The sequence below is a fragment of the Patagioenas fasciata genome, chromosome 2 (assembly GCF_037038585.1).
Source record: "Patagioenas fasciata isolate bPatFas1 chromosome 2, bPatFas1.hap1, whole genome shotgun sequence".
NCBI lineage: Eukaryota > Metazoa > Chordata > Aves > Columbiformes > Columbidae > Patagioenas > Patagioenas fasciata.
In genome coordinates, this window is record NC_092521.1 from 15,269,668 (window position 1) to 15,292,246 (window position 22,579).

Genomic DNA, 22,579 nt, shown 5'->3' on the forward strand with positions numbered 1-22,579 from the left:
ACATGCAATATCTGCAAAGCTAGATTGCCTTTGGCACTTTAATTCTGCCTTCCCTGCATGAGCATCAACACCAAAACAGTTTCCTTTACCTCTTCCTGGGAAATTCCTCTAACACAAAATAAATAAAAAATATCCTTGCACATGCTTCATACTTCCAAGATCCTTTGCTTGCCTTGTGATCTCTGCCAGCCTGAGACAAAAGTTAATGATTGACTCCATCTGGAATGGAATACATAAAATATACAACACAAGCCACTCGTACAACACCCGCCTTCTTGTGCACATAGCAAAAGAGCGATCGCTATTTGCACACGTGTTGTTAACTACTTGATCTCTGAGCTGCGCTTGAGGAAAGCTGTTGATGAGAATGACTAAATTATGAAAAGGCATAGCTTCAAGGAAAGAACTGAGCAAACAAAAGCCTTATGTCTTAATTTCCAGAAATGCTGCATAACCACAGATTTTACTGAAAGACACAAGAAACTGAGATTCCTGGACCAGGAATCATATGCATATAAATAAACAAACCATATATCATGTCACATATCATGTATACATACCTATATATATGTATCCGTTCGTGCATACATGCTCATATATACATATAGGATTCGATGTCATTAAAATTAGTATAAATAGGCAAGATTGAAATGTGCACTAGGTATCAAAGATTCTAGAAAAAAGTATATATTAACCTAAGAACCATATGCATTTTTATAAAATTAAAATAATTTACATTAATTAAAATACATAATTGAAAGTGTTGTGATAGGGTAGAGTTAGCGAGAACCTTCTTGATTTCAAACCACGTCATTTTGCAGCTTTACCCACCTCCACTTCGAAAGCTTTTCTTTCAGTGTGCTACTCTGGCAGAACTTCACAGAAATGTGAAAATGCTTTATTTTGGAAAACAAATTAATGAAAGTGAAATGATTTGGGCAGAGAGCTGATGATATAGTCTCCTGTGTTCTATCTCCCCAAAGAAGTCAGCAAAGAGCTTTCTCAAGTGACTGAAAGCTGTATTTTCAGGGTTAGTCCAATTGGTAGCTCTTGGCTAAAGGAAACACAACCACTGGAGAACTAAGGAAGTCGCAAGAACACGGTGCAGTAGGTGGAAAAGCACATCAGCCTTTTAGGTGGAAGTACAGTATTAGATTGGCTAAGCTGGATCAAAAAATCTCATCTTAATGAATTCTATCTCTAAAAATGGCGTTTATGTTTGCTTAGTATCTGAAGATTGGTCAGGAGCTGACTTTAGAGACAGTGACCTCTAGACAATTCTATATCTTAAATCCTTGTGTTTCTTTTAGCGTAAAAGCTTACATAGTTGTAGTAGCACATCATTACACTGTTAATATACTTTCAAGCACAATAATAGCATTTAATAAACTATGTAACTATATGGTTAATGTCTTTCTATATTATAGCAATATGCTAACACGAAGGCTCTCTTGATTACACTTCTCTAGAAACTGTTATCATTATGTGCCCTGAGTTCTTTGCACCTTAGAATGCCAATGAACTTTTGAACCCTACCACTGTGAAAAAGGTTGACTATTTATTGCTCAGAATTAACAAATAAATAAATAAATAAATAGAATTATGGACCTGCAGGTGCTATAATCCTGCAGAAGCTAATAACTCTGAAAGTTATGCACTCCAATATATTGAGAAGTTTTATTAAAGTGATAATTTTCCTGAAGTGAGACCTTTGGACGACCAGTGAAAACGGGTTTTGCCTTCTCTTGCTTCAAAACATATAGTTCTTTACCACGTAAAACCTCTTTTGCAACATGAAACTCACATACAAACTCTGACAAAAAGGCAAACAAATTTCTGTTGAACCATATCTTGCATTTTATCTCTTCCAAAAGAAAGCAAAATCTCTAAGAAACATGCCTTATATTTCCCTAATCAGAAAGAAAGAAGTTGCTGAATTATTAGGATCATTCTTTCAAAATCACTGGCTCATCTGACAAGTTTCCTAATTATTTACTCAACTATGTAACAGAATTGTAAATCAGGAAAGGTGTTGCTTCTTGTAATGGAGGTATCCAAAATCTGTAGAAGCATTAAATATCATTTAAGTTACACCTACTGCACCATATACACAATGACAATTTCTGATATCCAAAAAAAAAAAAAAAATAAGGTGCTCTTTTAATATTGCTGTTTGGTCAACTGAGGCCTGAAGACATCCTGAATGATTAGGCACATTTTCTGCAAGAAATTAGGGACTTGGAACTCTTGGAAAATATACCAGATTTCGATGACAATCTGGCATCAAGAAAAAACTAGCGCAGAAAGAAGATTTCAGACATCCCTGACTTGTAAGCCAGGCAGACAGCAAGTATTCCAAAACATGCCCCTTGAAACTGCTTTTGGTTGCCAGAGGTAAGATCAGCTCTAAGTTAATGCTCCAACCAAGAGAGAGATACTTGAATCCTGCCAAACTGCGCTGAAAGCGGCACAACATGTTGCCTTCAACCGAGAGGGAAAGGAGTTTGAAATTGTTCTGCTTAGGATAAAACTCTAATTGACTTCAGTAGTACCATTATACATCCTTGTTATTGGGCTTCCAGCAATAACTCTCCAAAGCACCAAGGCTGTGACACCTTCCTTCAGGCACACACAGCCAGACCGAGGGAGCTCAGGGACATGCTTTTCCCCAGGGCTGCCCCAGGGCAGGTGTTTGCAGGAAGGGACGTAGCAGGGCAGAATCTTCGTAGGGCCCCCTCAGTCTCGAGGAAGCTGAAGGCCCCATGATCCTCTCAAGCACAACTCACAGTTTCCTCAGGAGGCAGGTCCATACTCATCACTTGCAGCTTAGGGAGCCCTTTAGGGCAGCTCTGTTGCAGCCATCCGCAAAGAAAGAGCTCACCACTCTACAGCTATAGGGTCTCTGAAGCTGCAGCAGAACAGAGGGAAGAGCTGGGTTTTCAGGCAGCAGCCAGAGCCCCAGCAGTTGGTCCTTGCAGGGCTGTCAGTGCCTGGAGAGCCTGCAGCTGGATTGTGCCCATTGCAGCTCTCACCTTGCTCTTCTTAGTGTCCTGCATAACAGCAAGAGGCTGCCAAAGGGTCCGTCCCAAAGCGCCATGCTGCTGAAATCTTCAGCTTTGTTTCATGGCTGTCAGCCTGGTAATTTAAAGGCTTACCAAGAGACAAACTTCAGAAGACCACTTTAAAAAGTATGTTTCTATTAACCAAAAGACTTAGACATTCACTAAGCTGGCTACTGGACAGAGAGGCAAAGGACAATACTGGATGTAAAAATTAGCCATGTGAGCTAAATTATAGCTCAAAATCCTGTTTCTTTTTCCATAAATCACCTCAGCTATGGACCAGGATTTACATCACAGCCTCATCTCCCACACACTGCTCATTACCTGTCCTGGTTTCAGCTGGGATAGAGTTAATTTTCTTCCTTGTAGTTGGTATAGTGCTGTTTTGGAGATTTAGTATGAGAAAAATGTTGATAACACATCGATGTTTTAGTTGTTGCTAGGCAGTCAAGGACTCTTCAGCTTCTCGTACTGGCCTGCCAACGAGGAGGCAGGGAATGCACGAAAGGTTGGGATGGGACACGGCTGGGACAGCCAACCCCAACCGACCAACGGGATATTCCATATCGTGTGACGTCATGCTCAGCATATAAAGCTGGGGGAAGAAAAAGGAAGGGGGGAACATTTGGAGTGATGGCTTTTGCCTTCCCAAGTAACTGTTACATGTGATGGAGCCCGGCTGTCCTGGAGATGGTTGAACACCTGCCTGCCCACGGGAAACAGTGGATGAATTCCTTGTTTTGTTTTGCTTGCGTTCGTGGCTTTTGCTTTACCTATTAAGCTGCCTTTACCTCGACCCATGAGTTCTCTCGGTCATCCTTCCAATTCTCTCCCACATCCCACCAGGGGTGAGTGAGTGAGTGGCTGTGTGGGGCTTCGTTGCCAGCTGGGATTAAACCACACCATGACTGAAGCTGGTGGGTGCAAGTCAAGACCCAGAACGTCCCAGCAGCCAGGCCCCCGGGTGCCACCTGACATAGCACAGATCGGGGCAGAGGCTTCTGACTTCACAAAGGAAAAATACAAATCACAAGCAAGGAACAGCAACAAGGAGAAGGGAAAAACTCTTTGGGCTCCTCCTCTCCCTCCTTTAGCCAGCGTGCACTTGACTGAGGAGGTGAAGGGGTCACAGGGCTCCCATCCCCACTGCTGGCACTGTCAGCGTGCAAAGCCAGGCTTACCAAGATGCTACTCAGATGACTTCAGCCCTCACTGAATGAAGAAGACCTCGCCAGAGAGGGACAGATGTGCAACAAACAGGCCACAAGAACAGGGGCTATGAAGCAACACATGAGGCTAGGGTGAGACAGGCAACAGGAATTCCATAAGGAATTTAAATCAAGCAGCTCTCATAAGTATTTGAGTTTAGCCACGTGCTGTTTGGTCTAGTACAAGAGTGCTTTAAATACCTACATTTGGTTGGGTTTACGTAAGCAACACCATGCTTACAGTTTCATTTTACACTTTTACTCCTAAGTAATGTGTTCATCCTGCAGTATACAACACTTGCTCATATGCACTTTCACCCAAATACACACATAATCACCTGTCTGGCTGCATCACTCCTGCTGGGGGCTTATCTTGCATTTGCAAGCATCACTAAGAATAGCATACAGTATTTTCCTTGAGTGCATGTGTGTGCTGGTTTCTATCATCTGTTTGCCTGCCCCAAGGGCTGCTGAGATAGCCTGTCTTTGATCACGAAAACCCTCCACGTTTTCATTTAGCCTTAACAATTATACACTTACTTGGACAGGAAAAGGGAAATTTTAAATGCAGGGTTGACTAAAACTTGTCTACCAGCCAGTTTTCTATCACATATTTTGCTGCTTTTACGGTCTGGAAAACTGAAGAAAACTAACCCTTTGCACAGAGTATCCCAACAGAGAAACAGAATAAAGCTAACAAAAAACTGGGGGAAGAGAGACAATTTTGAGTGCAGTTTCATGAGACAGTTCCAGCTGACCTATCAGCTCACTGCTGCCAATATAGGTCTCGCTTCTCCTCTACTACCTCCTCCTCCTCCTCCTGCTCCTTGTTCCATATTCCCACCAACAATCTTCTCTGGGTTCTGGTAGTCAGCAGTTCAGAAAACTAACCTGCTCACCGAATTGACACACTGGATCTGCTCCCAAGAAGTGCAATAAGTACATGAGCAGACACAAAAGAAGAGGTGGGACTACACAAACAGGAGTGGGGAATAGGAACAAGATCACTGGATGAGCAGATCTCCCCATTCAGCAGTAACTAGACATTACGCAGACTGAGCTGTTCATGAAACCACAGACCAAGGAGATCTAGGCTACCTCCTACAGATTTGCAAAGCAATGTCCATAGGTGACTTCATGGGATGGGGAATAATTATTTTGTATCCATTGATCATCCTTCCTCAAGAACAGCACCATGTTTCATTATCTTAATAACTAAGATGACAAATGTCATCCCTGATTTTGAGACTACTGAGCTGATTCTAGGAGCCAGATTTGTTGAAGTTTCCTCAGATTTCTCCTTAGGGAAAGATTTCAAAGCTTGGGCTTTTACATTTAACTATGAGATACACAGAAAGACTAAATATGATCTTAATAGAAATGTTGTATTATCCTTGAATCTTCAACTTCTAATGAGAGAAATGAAGAACAGTGGGATTCTTATTAGGGACTTCGATGATCAGCTGGGCACTAAGTCCACCCTGCAGAACATTCATGTCAGTGCACCCAGTCAGCCCAGGTTGCGCTTTGGGCTACTTTGAAGAGGAAATTCAGACTTGGAGCAGACACTGGTGTGTTCTGGAGCCAGACCACTAAAACTACCTTTACTCCACAAACATGGATATCACTGGTGTACATCAAAAGGTGGCAATGGTCCTTAGCATGTGAATGCGACCACTAAAAATCACAGAATCATAGAATCAGAATCATAGACTTGTTTAGGTTGAAAAAGACCTTGAAGAATATAAACTCCAACCGTTAAACTAATGCTGCCAAGTCTACCACTAAACCACGTCAAGTGTCACATCTACACATGACATCTACAGCGTCAGTGTCTGTACTAGCAGCAATGATGGCACCTCTCAAATCAAGCAACATTTCTACTATTTTGCAGTGTTTATCTGGCATTTCAGCAAAAAAATTCAAAGAAAATTTAAGGAAAAACTACTGGGAAAATATCTTCACAATCTCTTTCTAGTTACACACGTAACACACAATTACAATAGGACTTTTCTTCCTGAATCACAAGATATTCCATCAACAAACCAAAAGCCTTAAAATTCCTTTTTCTCCTCTGTAGTGTATGGGTACAGATGGCACACTAGATACATCACAGAAATTAAAAACTGAGTCAAGCATTTTTATTAACAGTTTCTGTGCTGCAGGCAACTTCAGTCACACAGCACTGTTAATTACTGCTGGTGCTAACTGTAGGGATCCCCTTCCATCTGCTGGGACCAGCTGATGCAAAATAAAAACAAGCCTTTAGAACAAGCTGCACCTCTGCAGGGTCGCTGCCCGCACGGCACCGGGGGCCGGGGCGCACAAGGAGTTCGTGTGGGAGCGGTTCCCTGCGCTCTGCTTATTTCTCGCTGGAGCACTGAAACACTATTGCTTGAGGTTTGTTTGTTTGTTTTAGTCTTTAAAGACGCACTTCTCCTTCTGCGTCGCCTGATCCCTTTAGGGATCCAGCAGCCTTCTCCCCAGACGCCTCCTGTCCATGCAGGGGAGCAAAGGTGGCCAGGGGAGAAGACCCCCGAGGGGGTGACTTATCGCCCCGGGCTCGGAGCGCCGGCTGCCACCTCCCCTCTTCCTCCTCCTCCTCGCTGCGGAACGCGGTGCCGGAGACCGGGGACGCGCTTGGACGCAGGGCAGGTGCTCCGATGCAGGACAGACCCTCGCCCTCCGCCCCTCAGAGACCGCTCCCGCCTGCAGGGTGGCTGCTGTTGACCCCCGAGTACATGTCACCGGCAAAGCGAGGGGAAGGCACCGCTTACCGGAGCTGCTCGCCGGTGAGCAGGACCTCGGCCATGTGCTCCAGCTCCGCCGCTTTCTGCTGCATGCTGCTCATGCCCTCCTCCATCGCCGCCGGCCTGCGGGCACCGCACCGCCGGGTGAGGGGGGACCGTGGACCCGCCGCCCGCCCCCGCTGGCAGCTGCCAGGGCCGCCTCCCGCCCGCCCCCCGCGGCTGCTGAGCTTGTCGCCGGGGGTGGGGAGACAGCGGCGGCCGCCCCCCGCCGCTTCGGCTCACCTGAGTGGGGCAGGTCACTTTTCCCCTCGGTAGGCTCGGATGCCCCCCACCGCTTCCCGTGTTATTGTGTCACAGGCAGGCGGAGAAACACATGGCTGCAGCCGCTGCAGCCGCAGCCAGGCTCGCCGAGGCAGCAGCGTCCCCCCCCGGCTGTCACACGGCAGGGTCGGCGCTGCCTGTCCCCGCGGGAAGCGGCGGGCTCCCCGCCGGGGGCTGCCAGCCAAGGGGCTGCCGCCGGCCCGGCTCCCCGCCGGCCCCGCTGCGGTGCGGGGAGCCCCGCTGCTCCTCTCCCTGCCTGCCTCGGGGAGGCGAGTGCAGAAGGCGGCCGCGCACGGAGGAGCGCAGCGCTCCCCTCCCCTGACTCCCTTCGCGCGGGTGCGAAGTCCCCGCGGCCGCACTCCGACGCGGGGCTGAACGGAGGGGAAGCGCGGGAGCAGCCGGGGCGGTTGCGCGCTGGGCGCTGCTCGGCGCTGCGCGGCCGCGGCTCTGGGACGTTCTGTCGGCCGCGCAGGGAGTGCGCGCTGCGCCTTGGCAGCGATCCTTATTGATACGGGGGGCGGGGGGGCAGAGAGGGAGCTATTGGTCCGGATTTTCACTCTCAAAAACTGCTGCTGCTCTCCCGCCGTCCTGATCTCTGCTCAGCTGCTACCGAGGGGTTGATTTCAGACGTTGGTCCACCTCACCTCTTTGTCTCACGGTGACCGCGGATGCAGAATCCCTGGGAGGGCAGAGGAGTTTTGGCAATGGCAACTGCAAGGTCATGAGCACTGTTTACAATTTTTTTTTTTTTTTTTTTGAGTCCAGGAAGCATCTTCTGCAGTGGTCCAAACAGTGTTTTTTTCATTTACAGCCATGTGCAATGAAGATGTACCTTGATTGCCCAACTCATTGCCTTTACTTCTGCCTGTACGTACTGTGTGTGAATGGAAATTGCATATGCTGAAGTGTTTGCAATATTGTTATCAACTCAGGACCAAGACCATAGTTTCAGGACCAAGAGAAGAACAAAGATGGCATCGCATGGACGTAGTAGTAACCAGGCTGCAGACAAGGGGAAGGAGATCACTCTCTGCATGGCCCATAGTAGACTTGCAGTATTTGTTACCAGAGGAGGTTCTGGATGTAAAAGAATAGACTTGTAGTCAAGGAGAAAATGGACAAGTACTTGGAAAGAAAGCTGCAGAGGGTTACTAAGCAGACAGCAGCCACATCCAGCTGGGGAAATTCCCTGTTCTAAGATAGGCAAGCACTTGTAAGATGCTTCATATACGCTTTCCCTGTTGTTCCCTAAGCATCCTTTTACAGCCACTGAGATGAATACTGAACTGTACAGACCTTTGGTTCAACCCAGTAAAGTCGTTTTAATGAGCACGTTTGTGGGTCTCAAAGAGCACTAGAGATCCACGGCAAAGGGAGCAAAACAGAATCTGCCTTTGTTTCATTCATGGTATGGGCCAGAGAGAGAACACCTTAGGGCTCTAAAAACTACAGCTTGAGGTTGTTTGCTGTACGTTTGGAAGATGTGCATTTAATCTGAACACTTGCAAACACCGTCTAATTCCACTTATACTGCAAACATAGAAAGTACAGATTCACAGAGCTGGAAACAAAAAGGGAATTGAAACAACTGTCTCATTTGACCTTATCATTAGGGTGAAGAATTTACACGGTAATTTTTATCAAGAAAAGACAATTTCAAGAGAATGTCATTGTACACTGCAGAACATTTCTGAGTAAGCCATCAGCTCCATCACTGGAGTTTGGCTGATTTGAGCAACTTGGTTTGGTGGAGGGTGTCCCTGCCAATGGCAGGGGGATTGAAACTAGGTGATCTCTAAGGTCCTTTCCAACCCAAACCATTCTATGATTCTGTGTTCACCACTGCTGAAAGAGGGATACACCGTTCTCTGCTGCAACACCACAATCTGCAATGTGTCTTATGCTAACTTTCCCATTTCTAAGACCCCTGCTTGCTGCAATTCAATTCACAAAATAGGCAGAAGAGTACCAGAAGGTGGACAGTTTCTCCTGGGCTAGTGAGCAGAGCTACACAGATGGCTGTAGGGTCCACGGAGCGCCAGAGCTGGCACTGAGGTGCAGTGGGCCTGGGCAGCTTGTAGCAGGAACAAAAGAGGAGGAAGCGGGAGAGGAAGAGGGGGAAGAAACTGTCTTCGGGTGGTGACAAGCTATCAGCTTGAGTCTGGGTGCTTGTGGAACTGCAGCCTGAAATGCAGATCTTTCCTTGCATAGTCTTGCAAATTGGAAAATGCAGGGCAGTGCAATTTCCTGTACTGAGTTATTTAATAATTATACACAGCATATACAGGGTGTTTGTGCACTGATAAGCCATTTATAATTTATTTACACATGTTCACACATGTTCTTACCGATACAGTTCAGCTAAGAAGAGGGAATTGGGTATCAGTCACTTCAAGCCTGCTGTCACTCAAAAATGCCTAATTAACATAACCCCAAAGGGTCATGTTTCAGTCAAAAGCCAGTAATGAGCTACGTAAAATAAGCTGTTTAGATATTTGTAGCTTGCTTGTTTGTTTGTTTTTAATGTACAGATTGCCATAGAACACAAGGTGTAGCAAAAGATTAAACTGTCTTGACCCTTCCTCCTAGGGGAGACTGGCCACCAAGACTAAGATGCTCCTTTAAAAGGTGGGACAGCATGTACAGAGCCTGAAATCCTGTCAGCAAGAGGGAAATAAACATTCCTTCAAGGTAACCTCCAGGAAGTGGATTGATTTATTTTTTATAAATATAGGATCAATTTTAGGAGTTGGTGTCCATTTTAAATATCAATAGTTACTTGCATTTTATCTTAGCATGGCTGGAGTTAAGGGAGATGAAGGTAGGTAGCTAACAGGAAGGCATTCCTCAGCAAAGAGCATGAGAGATCCTTGACCTCAAGCCCTGGGACACTTTAAAACTCATCAACTCTTCAACAACATCAAAAGAGTAAGAATAGGTGCATAGGTCTGATGGAGAGTTGGTACCAAAGGCATGAAGGGAAGCTCAAGTGTCCTGCAGTGACTTGATGACACTGGAGGCTCTCTGGCATGCAGTAAGGTATCGGGCTATGCATTTGAACCCCCAAGGTCATGACGCTCTATGGAACATCATGCGTGAAGACGGACATTGTATTAGAGTACCGATTTTAGAAAACATTCTGGTGATTTGTATAAACTTTCTTATCTCACTGAGTAAATGCCCAAGTGGTGAAACACTATATGTTTACATAGTGAAATAAGAATATTGCTTTCACTGCTTTAAAGAATATTGCATCTGTTGCTTATGTTTTGATTTGATAAATTAATCTGAGATTTGATAAATTAATTCTGTAGTCTAATTAATTTTCTGCAAGCTTATTTTAGCATGAGACATTGACAAGAAAAAATTACCAATATTCATGTGTGTGCTTCTCATTTCTCCTATAGCATTATTCCTGAGAGTCAAATAAGGTTGTTTGCTATGATGACTAAAGCTTTTCAAACAGGAAAATGTCAGACAAATAATTAAGGCATTGCAAAAGATGGTGAAGCACTTGAGGGAGAAAAGGCATCAGCAGGTGAGCTGTTCAATGGGTTAAGAGTTTTGTTTTTCCTAACATATTTTGTTTAAGAGCCAGCATTATGTAAACATGAGATTTAAAAAGACTGGTACCTCTCTTACTGAGAAAGACAAATACAAACTATGTTTTTGGCTTTTAAGTTGTCTTTTCATTTAAGTAGGTCTTGCAACACCAATGGAAATTTAGCATGGGGTTTGTTTTCTTTATTCCCATGCTTATTTGCAAAGAGAGCTCACTTGTCTTTGCGTTTCAATTGCTTCACTTCCTTAGCACTGGGGCCTGGCAAAGGGAAACCAGAGGAACTACCAGGTATTGTCCAGCCTCCCCTCCTCTTTTCAGGCTACATACAATAGTGTTTCCCATTCTTGGCAATGCACAGATTACATTCATTGCTGCTCATTTGCTGCTCGAAGTTTGAACAATTTAAGTTGCCTGCTAGAAACTGGTCAGAAGAATCAGGGCTTGTGAGATTCAAAGGACTGAATGCATCTGGCCAGGCTAATTTTAGTCTTGTGATAAACCACAGGAAAAGTTAGTAAGTTTTCAGGAAAAAAAAAATGGTATGTTTTAAACTTCTCTTTTTCTATTGTAACATCCAAGTTCCTGCAAAAGCAACCATGGTGAGATAACAGGAGGAATTTATCACAATGTCCAAAATTTCAGCACTAGAGTGAGACTCTCATCTGTTCAGATTCATACATTTCGTGCGTCACTGACCTGGTAATTGTTAGAATAGTGAGTCCAGAGAAAAATGCATTTTGATCCTAAGATATGCAGAGAGAATCTGAAAGGGGCTTTCTAAGCCTGTCCTTACTCAACTTTTCCATTTCATATTGAATGTTCACACACTCACTGGGTCAGACTCCTGTGCAGACTGATGGCTAAAGCACAATCAAGTGATGGGTACATGTTTTAGTGCTTGCTCCTGTGAACAGATAAATATTTTATCAAAAAAACTCAGATTCAATAAGATAGAAGATCAGAAATTCACATCAGACCAGTAGACTCAATAACTCAGGTTGACAGTGCAGTCTGGTAAACCAGCATTTTGCACTACCCAATGCCAGTGATGCCATTTGTTCTATATACTTGAGCCCCTCTACTGTGCTGGTTTAGCTAAAATCAAGTTAATTTTCTTCATGCAGTTAGAAACTTCTCTTCGTAGTAGCTAGAACTGTCTTTTCTTTCGGATTTAGTGTGAGAATACTATGATAACATGGTGGGTTTCCCATGCTATGCCTAAGAAGACCTAATTTCTTTCTTTACAGTAGCTAGCTATGTTTTTGAGTTGGTATGAAAAGAATGTAAGAACTCACTGATATTTTGGCTGTGGTCAAAAAGACCAAGGACTTTTCTTAACTTTCCAGCTGCAGTTGCAAAGCAGCTGGGAAGGGGCAGAAACAGGACAGCACCTAGACTGACATCCAGGTTGATCAATGAAATATTCCCTACCGTTAGCGTCAGGCTCAGTATACAGCTGGAGCCGGCTTTTCTGGCTGATTGGTTCTGTTCGGGAGTTTGGTTCTGTTCTGCTCTATTTGGAGTTTGGTTGGAATTCAGCCTTTTGCTGTTCTTCTGGTTCGCAGTCAGCCTTTGGCCCGTTTGCCATGTGCCTTTTCTGCTCTCTTGCTGGGATCAGCTGTTCAGGACCAGGGATGCTCTCCTTTCCAGGTCTGGCTGTTTGGTGTGATCGGAGTTTCTGAGCATCTACACTGAGTATCACTTATTTTATATATATTAGTAGTGATAGTACATTTTTATTGTTGTTGTCTTATTAACTGTTCTTATCTCAGTTCACAAGTTTTTCCCTTCCCTTTTGATTTTCTCCCCCATTTCATGGAGGGTGGGAGGGTAAGCAAGCAGCTACCATGATCCTAGTTGCCATGCTGGAATTAAACCACGACATCTATTTATCTATTATACCTGGAATATTTTCTAATTCCTCTTTTTTCATATATCCAGTAGTTTTGAAATAAATTTCTAATTTTGAGCATCACAAAAATATTTACCATTCAAAAAGTACCTGTAAAACCACCTGAAGCCTTAATCTTTGAAGATTTCATATATACTTTTGTGTTGTTGTTGTTTTCTCCTTAATTTATTCTGCATTTAAATATAGCAATTATAAACTCATTCAGCCCAAGCTATGTCTACTTTGTATGTTAGTGCAGGTTGTAGTCCAGGGCTTTCATAGTATCCAGCTTAGTGCACGGCCTGGGGGGCATGAGTCAGCTGGGAAGTGTGACTAAGAACTGAAAAGGAACTTTTCTAAACCACATCTCAAGTGTTAAGACAACACCTACTAGCTCAGTGGTAAAACCCAGCTCCTGAAAGATGTCCCCCAGCTGTATCTGTGTTACTGCGCTCTGATGTCTCGTTGCAAGATCAAAAAGATTTGCTTAAACCGCTGTGGCTTGAACTGAAGGTTTGATTCTGCACTGTAACCAGCCCTGAACACCCAGGCACTTTTTTTGTTTGTTTTTTTCTCCTTTCAGGGGCAACACCTAAGAACTAAGATTCAGTCTAAGACACTGTTCCTTACTAGTCCTTTGCCACCTATTCCTGCTTCTCAGCCCGAGTTTCCATTGACTGTTGCTCTTTCCACACTGCCCATGATGGGGCACGCCTTGCCTTAGGTGATCTGGCTCTTCTGTGCCCTGGAGTGAGTACCACAGCCAGGGTTTGAGGTGGGTGGTGGGTGCAAGCATGCAGTGCGCACATATCTGTGGATATGTGGTTCTGGTGGCAGGAACAGATGCAAACAGTTTGACAGGATGCCAAACAGCTGCTGCCATGAGATACAGAATCATGCTCCTCTGTGATTTACAAGGCTTTTAAGAAAGAAAAAGCAGTCTTTGTCAAACAGTAGTCTACAAAGCAGAGGTTTCAGCATTGTCTCCATCCTTAACCACATCACATCCTGTTGTTACGTGAGGCTGTGCAGCACATAGACATGCTGGGCCTGAGGAACACCCGCTAACGAAGCTTCTCCTTGGGCTGCTGGGCCTCTCAGGCATGGCCAGCAGACACTGCGCACTGCGGTTGTGCCACCATTGCTGTGAGACGTCAGACATGCTGCAAAACAACAGTGTCACTCAGCTCACTGGCATCATCACCAGCAGCAGCTGCTCTGGGCTGCCCAGCTCCCGTCTGTTTCCATCTATGAAATAAATTGTGTCCAGCAGATATATTTTTAATGATTCTGCCACCCTGTGGCCCTTTCAGAAAATAATGAAGATGCCTGTTAGAAAATTGTCGTGAATTGATGCTCAACAAAAGAAAAAGACTGTTAATTAAGCTAATGGTAATTTTATAAGGGAATAATCTTTAGACAATATGATTAGCATATTCCACACCTATTCTAACACAAACTGTCTATCTAAGAGATGTTAAGTAACATTCGCATGTTTATCAGTTATTTCTAAGGTACCAACTTTAAAAGAATATATCATGAATCTATGTCAACTTTAAGAATAAGGCTGGTTACAGTTACTTGCTTTAAAAGAATATATCATAAATCTATGTCAACTTTAAGAATAAGGCTTGGTTACTAAGTACAAGAATTCTATGGTTACAAGGTCTACTTTATACAAAGATTCTATAGTTGCAAAGTTGGTTGCTATCTTAACGTTAATCCAACTGTAACAGATCCAGTGATATCCAGGGCAGAGACACCAAAGGCCCATGCTGTACCTGTTCCAGAAGGGAACATAGAAAGGAACATCTTATAAAATTGATTCTGTTACTAACACTGAGATATATCAAAATGACCAGATATGACCAGTCCCCTTATTGAAGCAAAGATAAGGTATTTTTGGTGCTACAGAGAACCAGAATTCTTTGCTGCAGCTCTGCCTCAGGGAAACTGGGTGCCAAAGGAACTTGTGGAAGAAGACACCAACAGACACAACTGGGATGAAGCAGAAGCATAGCAAGGTTTTCTTGTAAGAGCAAACCTGGGTGTTGTGAAATACAGAACATGGTACTAATATTGCCAAGGCTGAACTGTACTGGGAACACTGCCCTGCTCTCCATGTCTCAGCAGAAAGAAACGGCATCCGAAAATCAGTCTGTAGTTGTGTCTGTGAGGAACTTCAGCAAGGTGAGTTCACTCAGGGAAGTGGGGTGAAATGAGGAGAAAAAGGTACAGGAAAGAGATGTGGAGAGAAAAGGAATGGGGAGAAGAGAGTCCCACTAAGAACAGAAGTGGGACTTGAACTGAATAAAAGTGCAGGAGAGAATCAGGAAGGGAAGAGAAGAAGCTGGAAGGAAGACAGCAGCACCAGAGCCAGGCTGAGGTAGGAGCTGGAAGGAATTAATTGTCTTTGTGATGTCCCTCAGAGCTTTCCCCTGTGTATCACACTGTCTTTACAGTGGGATGCTGCCTGTTTCCACAGCAACCAGCAGAGAGATGAGACCTTTCCTCCTTGTCTGCATTGACTCCTCTCTCTGGAGGGGAGCCCTCCAAATTGTCACTCTTCAAGATCCCAGTAGAGAAAACAGGACTGGAAGTGTCTCAGGAGACCCACGTACTGCACATCCTCACCATGGAATAGTATCGGCTCCACCTGTACCTTTCCTCTGACCTGATTTGGCAGACTCCAGCATCCACCCCTCCAGGAATGGAACTTGCTTAGAATTTTTAACTAAGTATTTCTAAGTTTCTTAGTGGTCTTTGATGTTTCTCTCATTCAATTTGTTACATTTTTGGACAAAGCTCATTTAGTGCTCTAAAGAGGGCAGTAAAGGCAGTATCTCGCCTCAAGCCCCACACAGTGTCTCATGCAGTTGACGGTGTGAGCAGCCTCCTCATCCACTTACCAAACAATTTCCAGAGGAAAGGCAATTCTGTTAGGTAAGGTCCACAGCAAAACTGGTGACCCAGCTTCTAGCACCTAGAGGGGAGAAGATGAGAGGACAAGGATCTCTCCTAACTGTACAGGCAATGAAGTTATGTTCCAAGTCAAGAGTCACTGCAGATCTGAGAGGCCAAAACATCCAATGAACGGAAAGCTACTTCTCTTGTCGCTGTTGCGGCTTACCGCATGATGTCAAATTGTTCAGCATCCCAAGACATTGATATCCCTTGTGATACAGTCACTACTAATCATTACTCACAGAGTTGTAAGAAAAAAAAATTCCAGCTACTCATTGATACCATGATTACAATGGAAAAATGTTTGGCCTCAATACAAACTCTAGTATTCAGCAGCAGGAGAAAAAAGCTACAGATATTTAGGATCTACACAGGAAAAAAAATCAAAAATACAATTGATACAGGAACATTCATTCTTTAGACAGAGGCCTTAGTAATACCCTTTGAGGGAGGCAGACGGAAATCTTCAGGACAAAGTGTTCCTTGCAGAGATGTCTGCAGAGTTTTTTTGCACTTTCATGCCAAGCATACGGTTTGGGGCTAAAAAGAACATGGGACTAAAAGGACTCCAGGGTATATTGGGGAGCAGGATGGGAAGGGGATAGCCTGCTCATCTGGCATTTCTGCACCAGGAGGAAAGTTAAGAATGACAAAATGGAACTAACCGGTAACTCTTGGAATGCTCCAGCCTGAGATCTCCTTATTCAACAAGACTGAGGGTGAGACTAGAAAGCCCTACAATCAGAAACACGAGAAACAAACAGAATTTAACAGAATCAGATAATTGTTCTGCAGTTCATAAGTCATGCCAACACTGGGGTTTTTGGACAGAATTTTTATGATGTGCTCATTTGTATTGCTGCTTGAGTTTTTCCGTTTGTCAGGCTTCTGCTCTTTTTGTTACATGATCTTTTGCTATATTGGCTTCTTCATGGTCCTCACTCGAGTTTTCATCCTGCTATTCTTCACTGTCCTTTTCCTACACCACTCCTCCATTGTATACTCTTCACAGATAGAATATTTCATGCATCTTCCCCCCTTTTATTAATATTTTGCATAATATGGCTACGGTTTTCACATTAATTAATCTATTATTTATTTTGGATTCATACAGACATGACATGTATGTAGTTTGCTGGGATATACTTGTAACCCCTATCCCTAGCAATGTCTCAAAAAATAATAATACATTAACTGCAAGAAATAATTCTGGGGTTACTACTACACAGATACTAGTTAATCAAGAAGTGAGACAGTATGATAGCTGATGTTTAGTATGTCACTATTAATAATGTCTCCATATGTCACTATTAATAATGTCTCCATACTGAGCCCTGAAATTAGCCGCAAAACACTCTAAGCAGTATTTTTAAAAAATACATTTAATTCCATTTATTTATAGACATTTATCTCCTAGGCACTAATGACAATGTTTCAAGTAATTTTAGCAGCAGGTGTATCACGTGATTACATTTTAGGGCCTGCAGTAAAGTATTGCTGTTAATTTTGCCAATTAGCAAAATCAGCTGAGTCTGAATTCCCATTTTTGCTGTGGTAGAAGCACTCTGGAGATCTATCCAGAAAATGTAGATGGAGCAAAAGACTTCCATGGCATACTCATGCATTAAATGACATGCACAGCTGTCATATTGTCTAAATATAAAAGGGACTGTGTCTCTATAATTAATATATTATTGAAAAAATTGTCCTGCTCTTTCCTGCCAATGTTAACAGAAATCATTGCACCTTCCCACCCGCTGCAGCAGCGTTTACATTGCGAGGACACGCTCTGTAGCACAGAATGTCACGGCTGACTGGCTGAGACTGGCAGAAGCGATGAATTTGGGCTGGGTACCAACCTGTTCACATTTACCTCACCTTGTCATGACTGACACCTGTGTAGCATGACAGATCCTCTGGCTTTGTTTGCAATTACAGATGCTCTCCTTGCAGAGAAATGACATAACAACAAAAGAGGTATCTGAGCGCTCGTTGTCTCATGTGCACTGCGCATCTGGGTTCTGGTTTGTCACAGCTGTGTCCTGTGACATTCTCAAAGTCATTGCAGAACTGTGTTGGTGGTATTTGTGCCCCCGTTATTTTGACCTGTGCTCTCCAGCTTTGTACTTGAGTGTTTCTTCTCCACTGTTTCCAGCACAGAAATAATTTTACATCACTGGCATACTCCAAGCAATTGCATAGTTTACACAAATATTTAGGTTTGGTTACAACTCTTTATTTTCTCCTAATTTGAATATAACTGTTTTGCATCTCCCTGTTGGCCTATTAAGAGTCACAAGACAGCACTTATCTGACATAGGAACGAGCAATCTTGTTATTCTACTAATTGGCTGAAATTTTCCCTTTTTGAGTCTTGGACTCATTATCTCCTGCTTTGTGGTGCTTTGCTGCCTGACATCATCAAGTATGATGGTTTTACTGAGACATAATAAACAAATTAATCAATGCCTGGAATATAGAATATATAAGCCACTGCTTTGCTATTTTAGCTATTCATTTAAAACAAAACAAGTAAAAATACATCTGACTCCATAACCAGCTCCAGTGGAGGGCAGAAGAGCAAGCGCTCTGGTGATTTTGGGGGTTTGAGCTTATTTAGGGTTATGAGCTATGACTAAAACCTGAACATTGTGATTAACAGAGACAAGCACATCTAACCTTTATGAGTTTGTCTATCTCTTCTGTGGATCAGACTCATTTTGACTGCTACCACATATCACAAACTACACAATGTGTTGCACAGAAATGTCTTCTATCCTGTTATCCATAGCTTTCTGTTCATTTCAGCAGTGTTCTTACATTTGAGACAGACTAGACAATCATTATCCAAGATATGTGTGCACTGTGGGTTTATACAATGGCATAATTGTATTTTGTTTGTTTCATTTTTATTTTCCTCTCTTGTTTTCCCAGGAAGGAAGTACAGCACATTTGTTGTAGACAGTTATTCTCCTGGTGTTTCATAGGAGCCTGCAACGTGCAGAAACAGCATTGCGGGCTCTTGTGCTCCAACTCCAGTCACACCTACAGCTCCAGCTGCCACAGTTGCCTTCTGTGTTGAAACACAATGAGCACATCCAATGGCAGGTATTTCTAGACAATGAGAAACTGTCATTTAATGGATAAAAATGTAACATACATACTAATTTGAAATATTGCAGATGGCATTTTATGTGAAAAAAAAAAATCCTTGAAGTAGGTTTTGTGAGGCTTAAATAAAACTGAGTCTCTTTTGTGGAATAATCTCCAAGAACTGTAACTGTGAATCGTGTAATTATCACCAGGCTGTTAACATGTTACGATACACAACTTCGGTGCTGTGCCGGTTTTTCCAGTGCTGGCTTTATTACTTTTTATTTTCACAGCTACCTACCTTGTGCTTTGAAGGACATTCAGAAGTTTCTAGTGTGTAAATCTTCCCTGAACAGTTAAACACCCCATTTCATGTAGCCCAGTTTTCTCACTACATTTTACTATAGAGCTCCCAAGCACTTGAACTGAGATCACACCTGGGAAGTCATCCCCCTGCCGTGCTGCCTGGTGACTGGAGCCTGACACTGGTAATGTGCACTGTTATAACATATGTTGTTATCTCGCTGTTCATTGTTCTGTGTCTTACTTGTGGAGGTCTGGAGTTATTTGAACTTCGTTTCTTTGATTTGTCACAGCTGCCTTTCATTTATTCTGCTGTTCACATCCTTGATGTTTGAGTCTTGGGAAACGTCATACAGGGCCAGAAACTTCAAAGGCAAGACTATAATAATCTTCAATAATCCGTTTTCTGTTTTGCCAACTTCACTCGGTGTTAGTCAACCAGATTCCTTTAGCGCTAATTTCCGTTAACATTAATCAATTGAGAAACTACACCAAAGCTTATCTTGCTTGAGACTTGACTTTATTCCTGCTTCCCCTCCCACCCAGCTGAGGGTGCAGGCTATTTAGGGGCTCACTCTGCTCCTCCCTGGTACGGAGCTGTTCAGAGAGGTGAACCTCTCAGCTGCACACTCACAGCAGCCACCTACAGCCTCAGATGTGCACCTTGGGGGGCTGAGTTCAGTGGGTCATAGGTTAGGATGGGATGGCTGAATTAATTAATTGTTTCCTCAACTCCTTCTTCCATCCTGCTCCAGGAGAGTTTCACCCCTGCTTGTACCATGATGTACACACTCCTGAACTTTGACAGTTTCAGGCCACCGTACTAGCTCAAAGTGAAAATAATACTAATTTATGCTACAGTTAATTTGTTAGAGCAAATAAATAATCCTACATCATCATTATAAAGTAATTTCAGGATTGTACCAAGCTCCCTTACCAGAGCATGCATTTCCTTACAAATAGACATTAATGTTGATAGTTCAGCATCTCCTAATCTTCTCTGAAATCCAAAGTCATGAAATGATTTATCTGTGTTTCAAGAAATTCACTTTATAAATTGCTACACAAATCAGTTTTTGTCTGTTAGGTCACTGCTCTAAAGCATTCTCTGTGAAACAGAAACCTAATACAAGTTGTTTTCTGAGAAATGAGTTATGTTTCCTACAGATTTTTGTCCATGCTTTTGCTGATAGGCCAGTTGGCTGCTGCCTCTCTGCATGAATGAGAACTGCACTCCCCTAAGGAGGGGCTCCAATAGATTGTCCACCCACTGATTTCCACAAAACGTCTAGGAACTTTACCTGCCAAATTTGCCTGAACTTGAACAGCAATTTCCAGAGTTGTAAATGATGGTCAGGCAGAAAAATATTTCAGGCAGCAAAAGCATATACTCTTCAGCTCCTTAGGAAACAAGATAAAAGTATCTACAACCAGAACTACTAGGATAAACAAAACTGGTTGGAAAAATGAGTAACTAGTATAAATGTTGGGCTCAGTCTCAAATGTTCCTGGCCAGGGATCAGTGCCAACTCCAGAATAATGTTCAGTGATTTTCTTCCCATTGGTTTTCTGTTATGTAGCAGAGCTCTTGAGATACAAACTCCATGAATTAATGCCTTGAATTCAGTTCCTTGGCTATGTCAGAATCTGTTCTTATATGATAGAGTGAAAAAAGGAGAAGCAGCATGCATGCAAGGTCATTAGAAAATTGCACAAATTAAGGTAGAAATTAATGCCAGGATAATTAAGCTTCTTTTTAAACAGTAACTGTGTGAACATTTACTTGACAGAACGGTGATTTTCTGGTTTAGCTTAGAGGTGTGCAGGAACAGATTTACATTAAAGCAAAAGGTCACAGTCTGAAATGACTGTACATATCAGTTTACACCTATGCATTAATAGAAACTAGCCAAAGCCAAAGTGCCTCAGGTTTCCTGTGTACACAATGACTGTATTTCCACCTTTCAATAAGTGAAATAAAACATGAAAATAGGATAAGATGGCTGGGTATTTGAACAAGCCACTTTGTGTGTGATAGAAACTGCCTCATTACTTCAAAGGCTTCTCAAAGACCAATTGCGTTGCTGGCACCACTCGGGCAAAGTACGTTGTGAAGGCAGAAGACGTCTGATCCAGTCACACATAACAACAACTGCTCTCTGCTGGGCTGGGTACTGAACTGAGCCTGCTCCATCCCACCAGCTCCTGCTTCTGGTTCTGACATGAACGTGGAGCATCCTCCTTGTGTGGGTCATTCGTTGCAGGCTTATAACAAGTACAGAGGGACTCTGTAAGCTGATATACACAACATATGGACACAAAGTAATTATTTGTTAGCTAATGCACGAAGCAGACATCTAGGACTAGCATCGACTAGGCTGAGGGTTAATATGGCCCGCAGCAAGGCCTCAGTGAGCCTTTGGGGAGCTGGCTGTCCTGGACGTGGCAGGACAGAGATAGCCTGTGCTGCTCCTTGCAGAGGGCTGACTCACACTGCTGCTGAACTGTCTTCTGAGCCTCCACTTTTTTTTTCCCTTATGGTTGAAGGATGTCAATAGACTTCCTCTGGAATCTCTGAGCTGCAGACTATATCCATTGCAATAATTGCACTTGGCCATAGTTTTTACTCATCCCCGTCATGGCTTCAGCTCAAACACTTCCTCACAGCTTCTTCAAGCAGGGGGAGCCCAGGTCAGACACAGCATGAAGCCCAGCTAGGCCCTGAGTCACAAGGGGACGAACCTCCCCATAGGGGCTGTGGCATCCATTTCCTAAAGGATCACAGAGCGATTCTGGTTGGAAGAAACCCTTTAAGATCATTGAGTCCAACCATAGCCTAACTCTAGCACCAAACCATGTCCCTAAGAACCTCATCTAAACACTTTTTAAACACCTCCAGGGATGGTGACTCCACCACTTCCCTGAGCAGCCTCTTCCAATGCCTGACAACCCTTTCGTGAATAATTTTTTCCTAATATCCAATCTGAACCTCCCCTGGCACAACCTGAGGCCATTTCATCTCGTCCTATTGATTGTTACTTGGGAGGAGTGACCAACCCCCTCCATGCTACAACCTCCTTTCAGGTAGTTGTAGACAGTGATAACGTCTCTGCTCAGCCTCCTTTTCTCCAGGCTAAACAGCTCCAGGTCTCTCATCTGTTCCTCATCAGAGTTGTGTTCATCTGGTGCCAAGAGCCAGCAGACACCCTGCCCTTGGTCAGCCTGTCCCCACAGCCGTTGTGACAGCAGGCACAGGGTGGGGACACTGGGGGTGCCACCTGCAGCCTTGGCTGGTGTCTTCCCACCCGCAGCCAGGCCCTGTAGTGGTGACCACCGCCCTTCCTCTCTCCACCACTCCCCTCATGCTCTGGGGTCAAGGAGGTACGGAGAAGGTGCTGCCTCAGTCAGAGCTGGGCAGGGACTCC

General features: G+C 43.7%; 1 protein-coding gene across 2 annotated transcripts in view; it reads right to left on the minus strand.

Moving 5' to 3' along the window:
- Positions 1-7,808, minus strand: part of DEPTOR (DEP domain containing MTOR interacting protein) — a 77,510-nt gene extending 69,702 nt beyond the window's left edge. Inside the window, exons 1-2 of one of the 2 annotated variants that reach the window (XM_065831382.2) lie at positions 7,303-7,808; positions 7,048-7,143 (exon numbers count right to left, since the gene is read on the minus strand). In XM_065831382.2, coding sequence (XP_065687454.1) covers positions 7,048-7,133 — 86 coding nt within the window. In that variant the 5' untranslated portion in view covers positions 7,134-7,143; positions 7,303-7,808. Of the gene's footprint in view, positions 1-7,047; positions 7,210-7,302 lie in introns of those variants that run through there. The other variant, XM_065831383.2, reaches the window with a different exon arrangement.
- Positions 7,809-22,579: the final 14,771 nt, after the last annotated feature.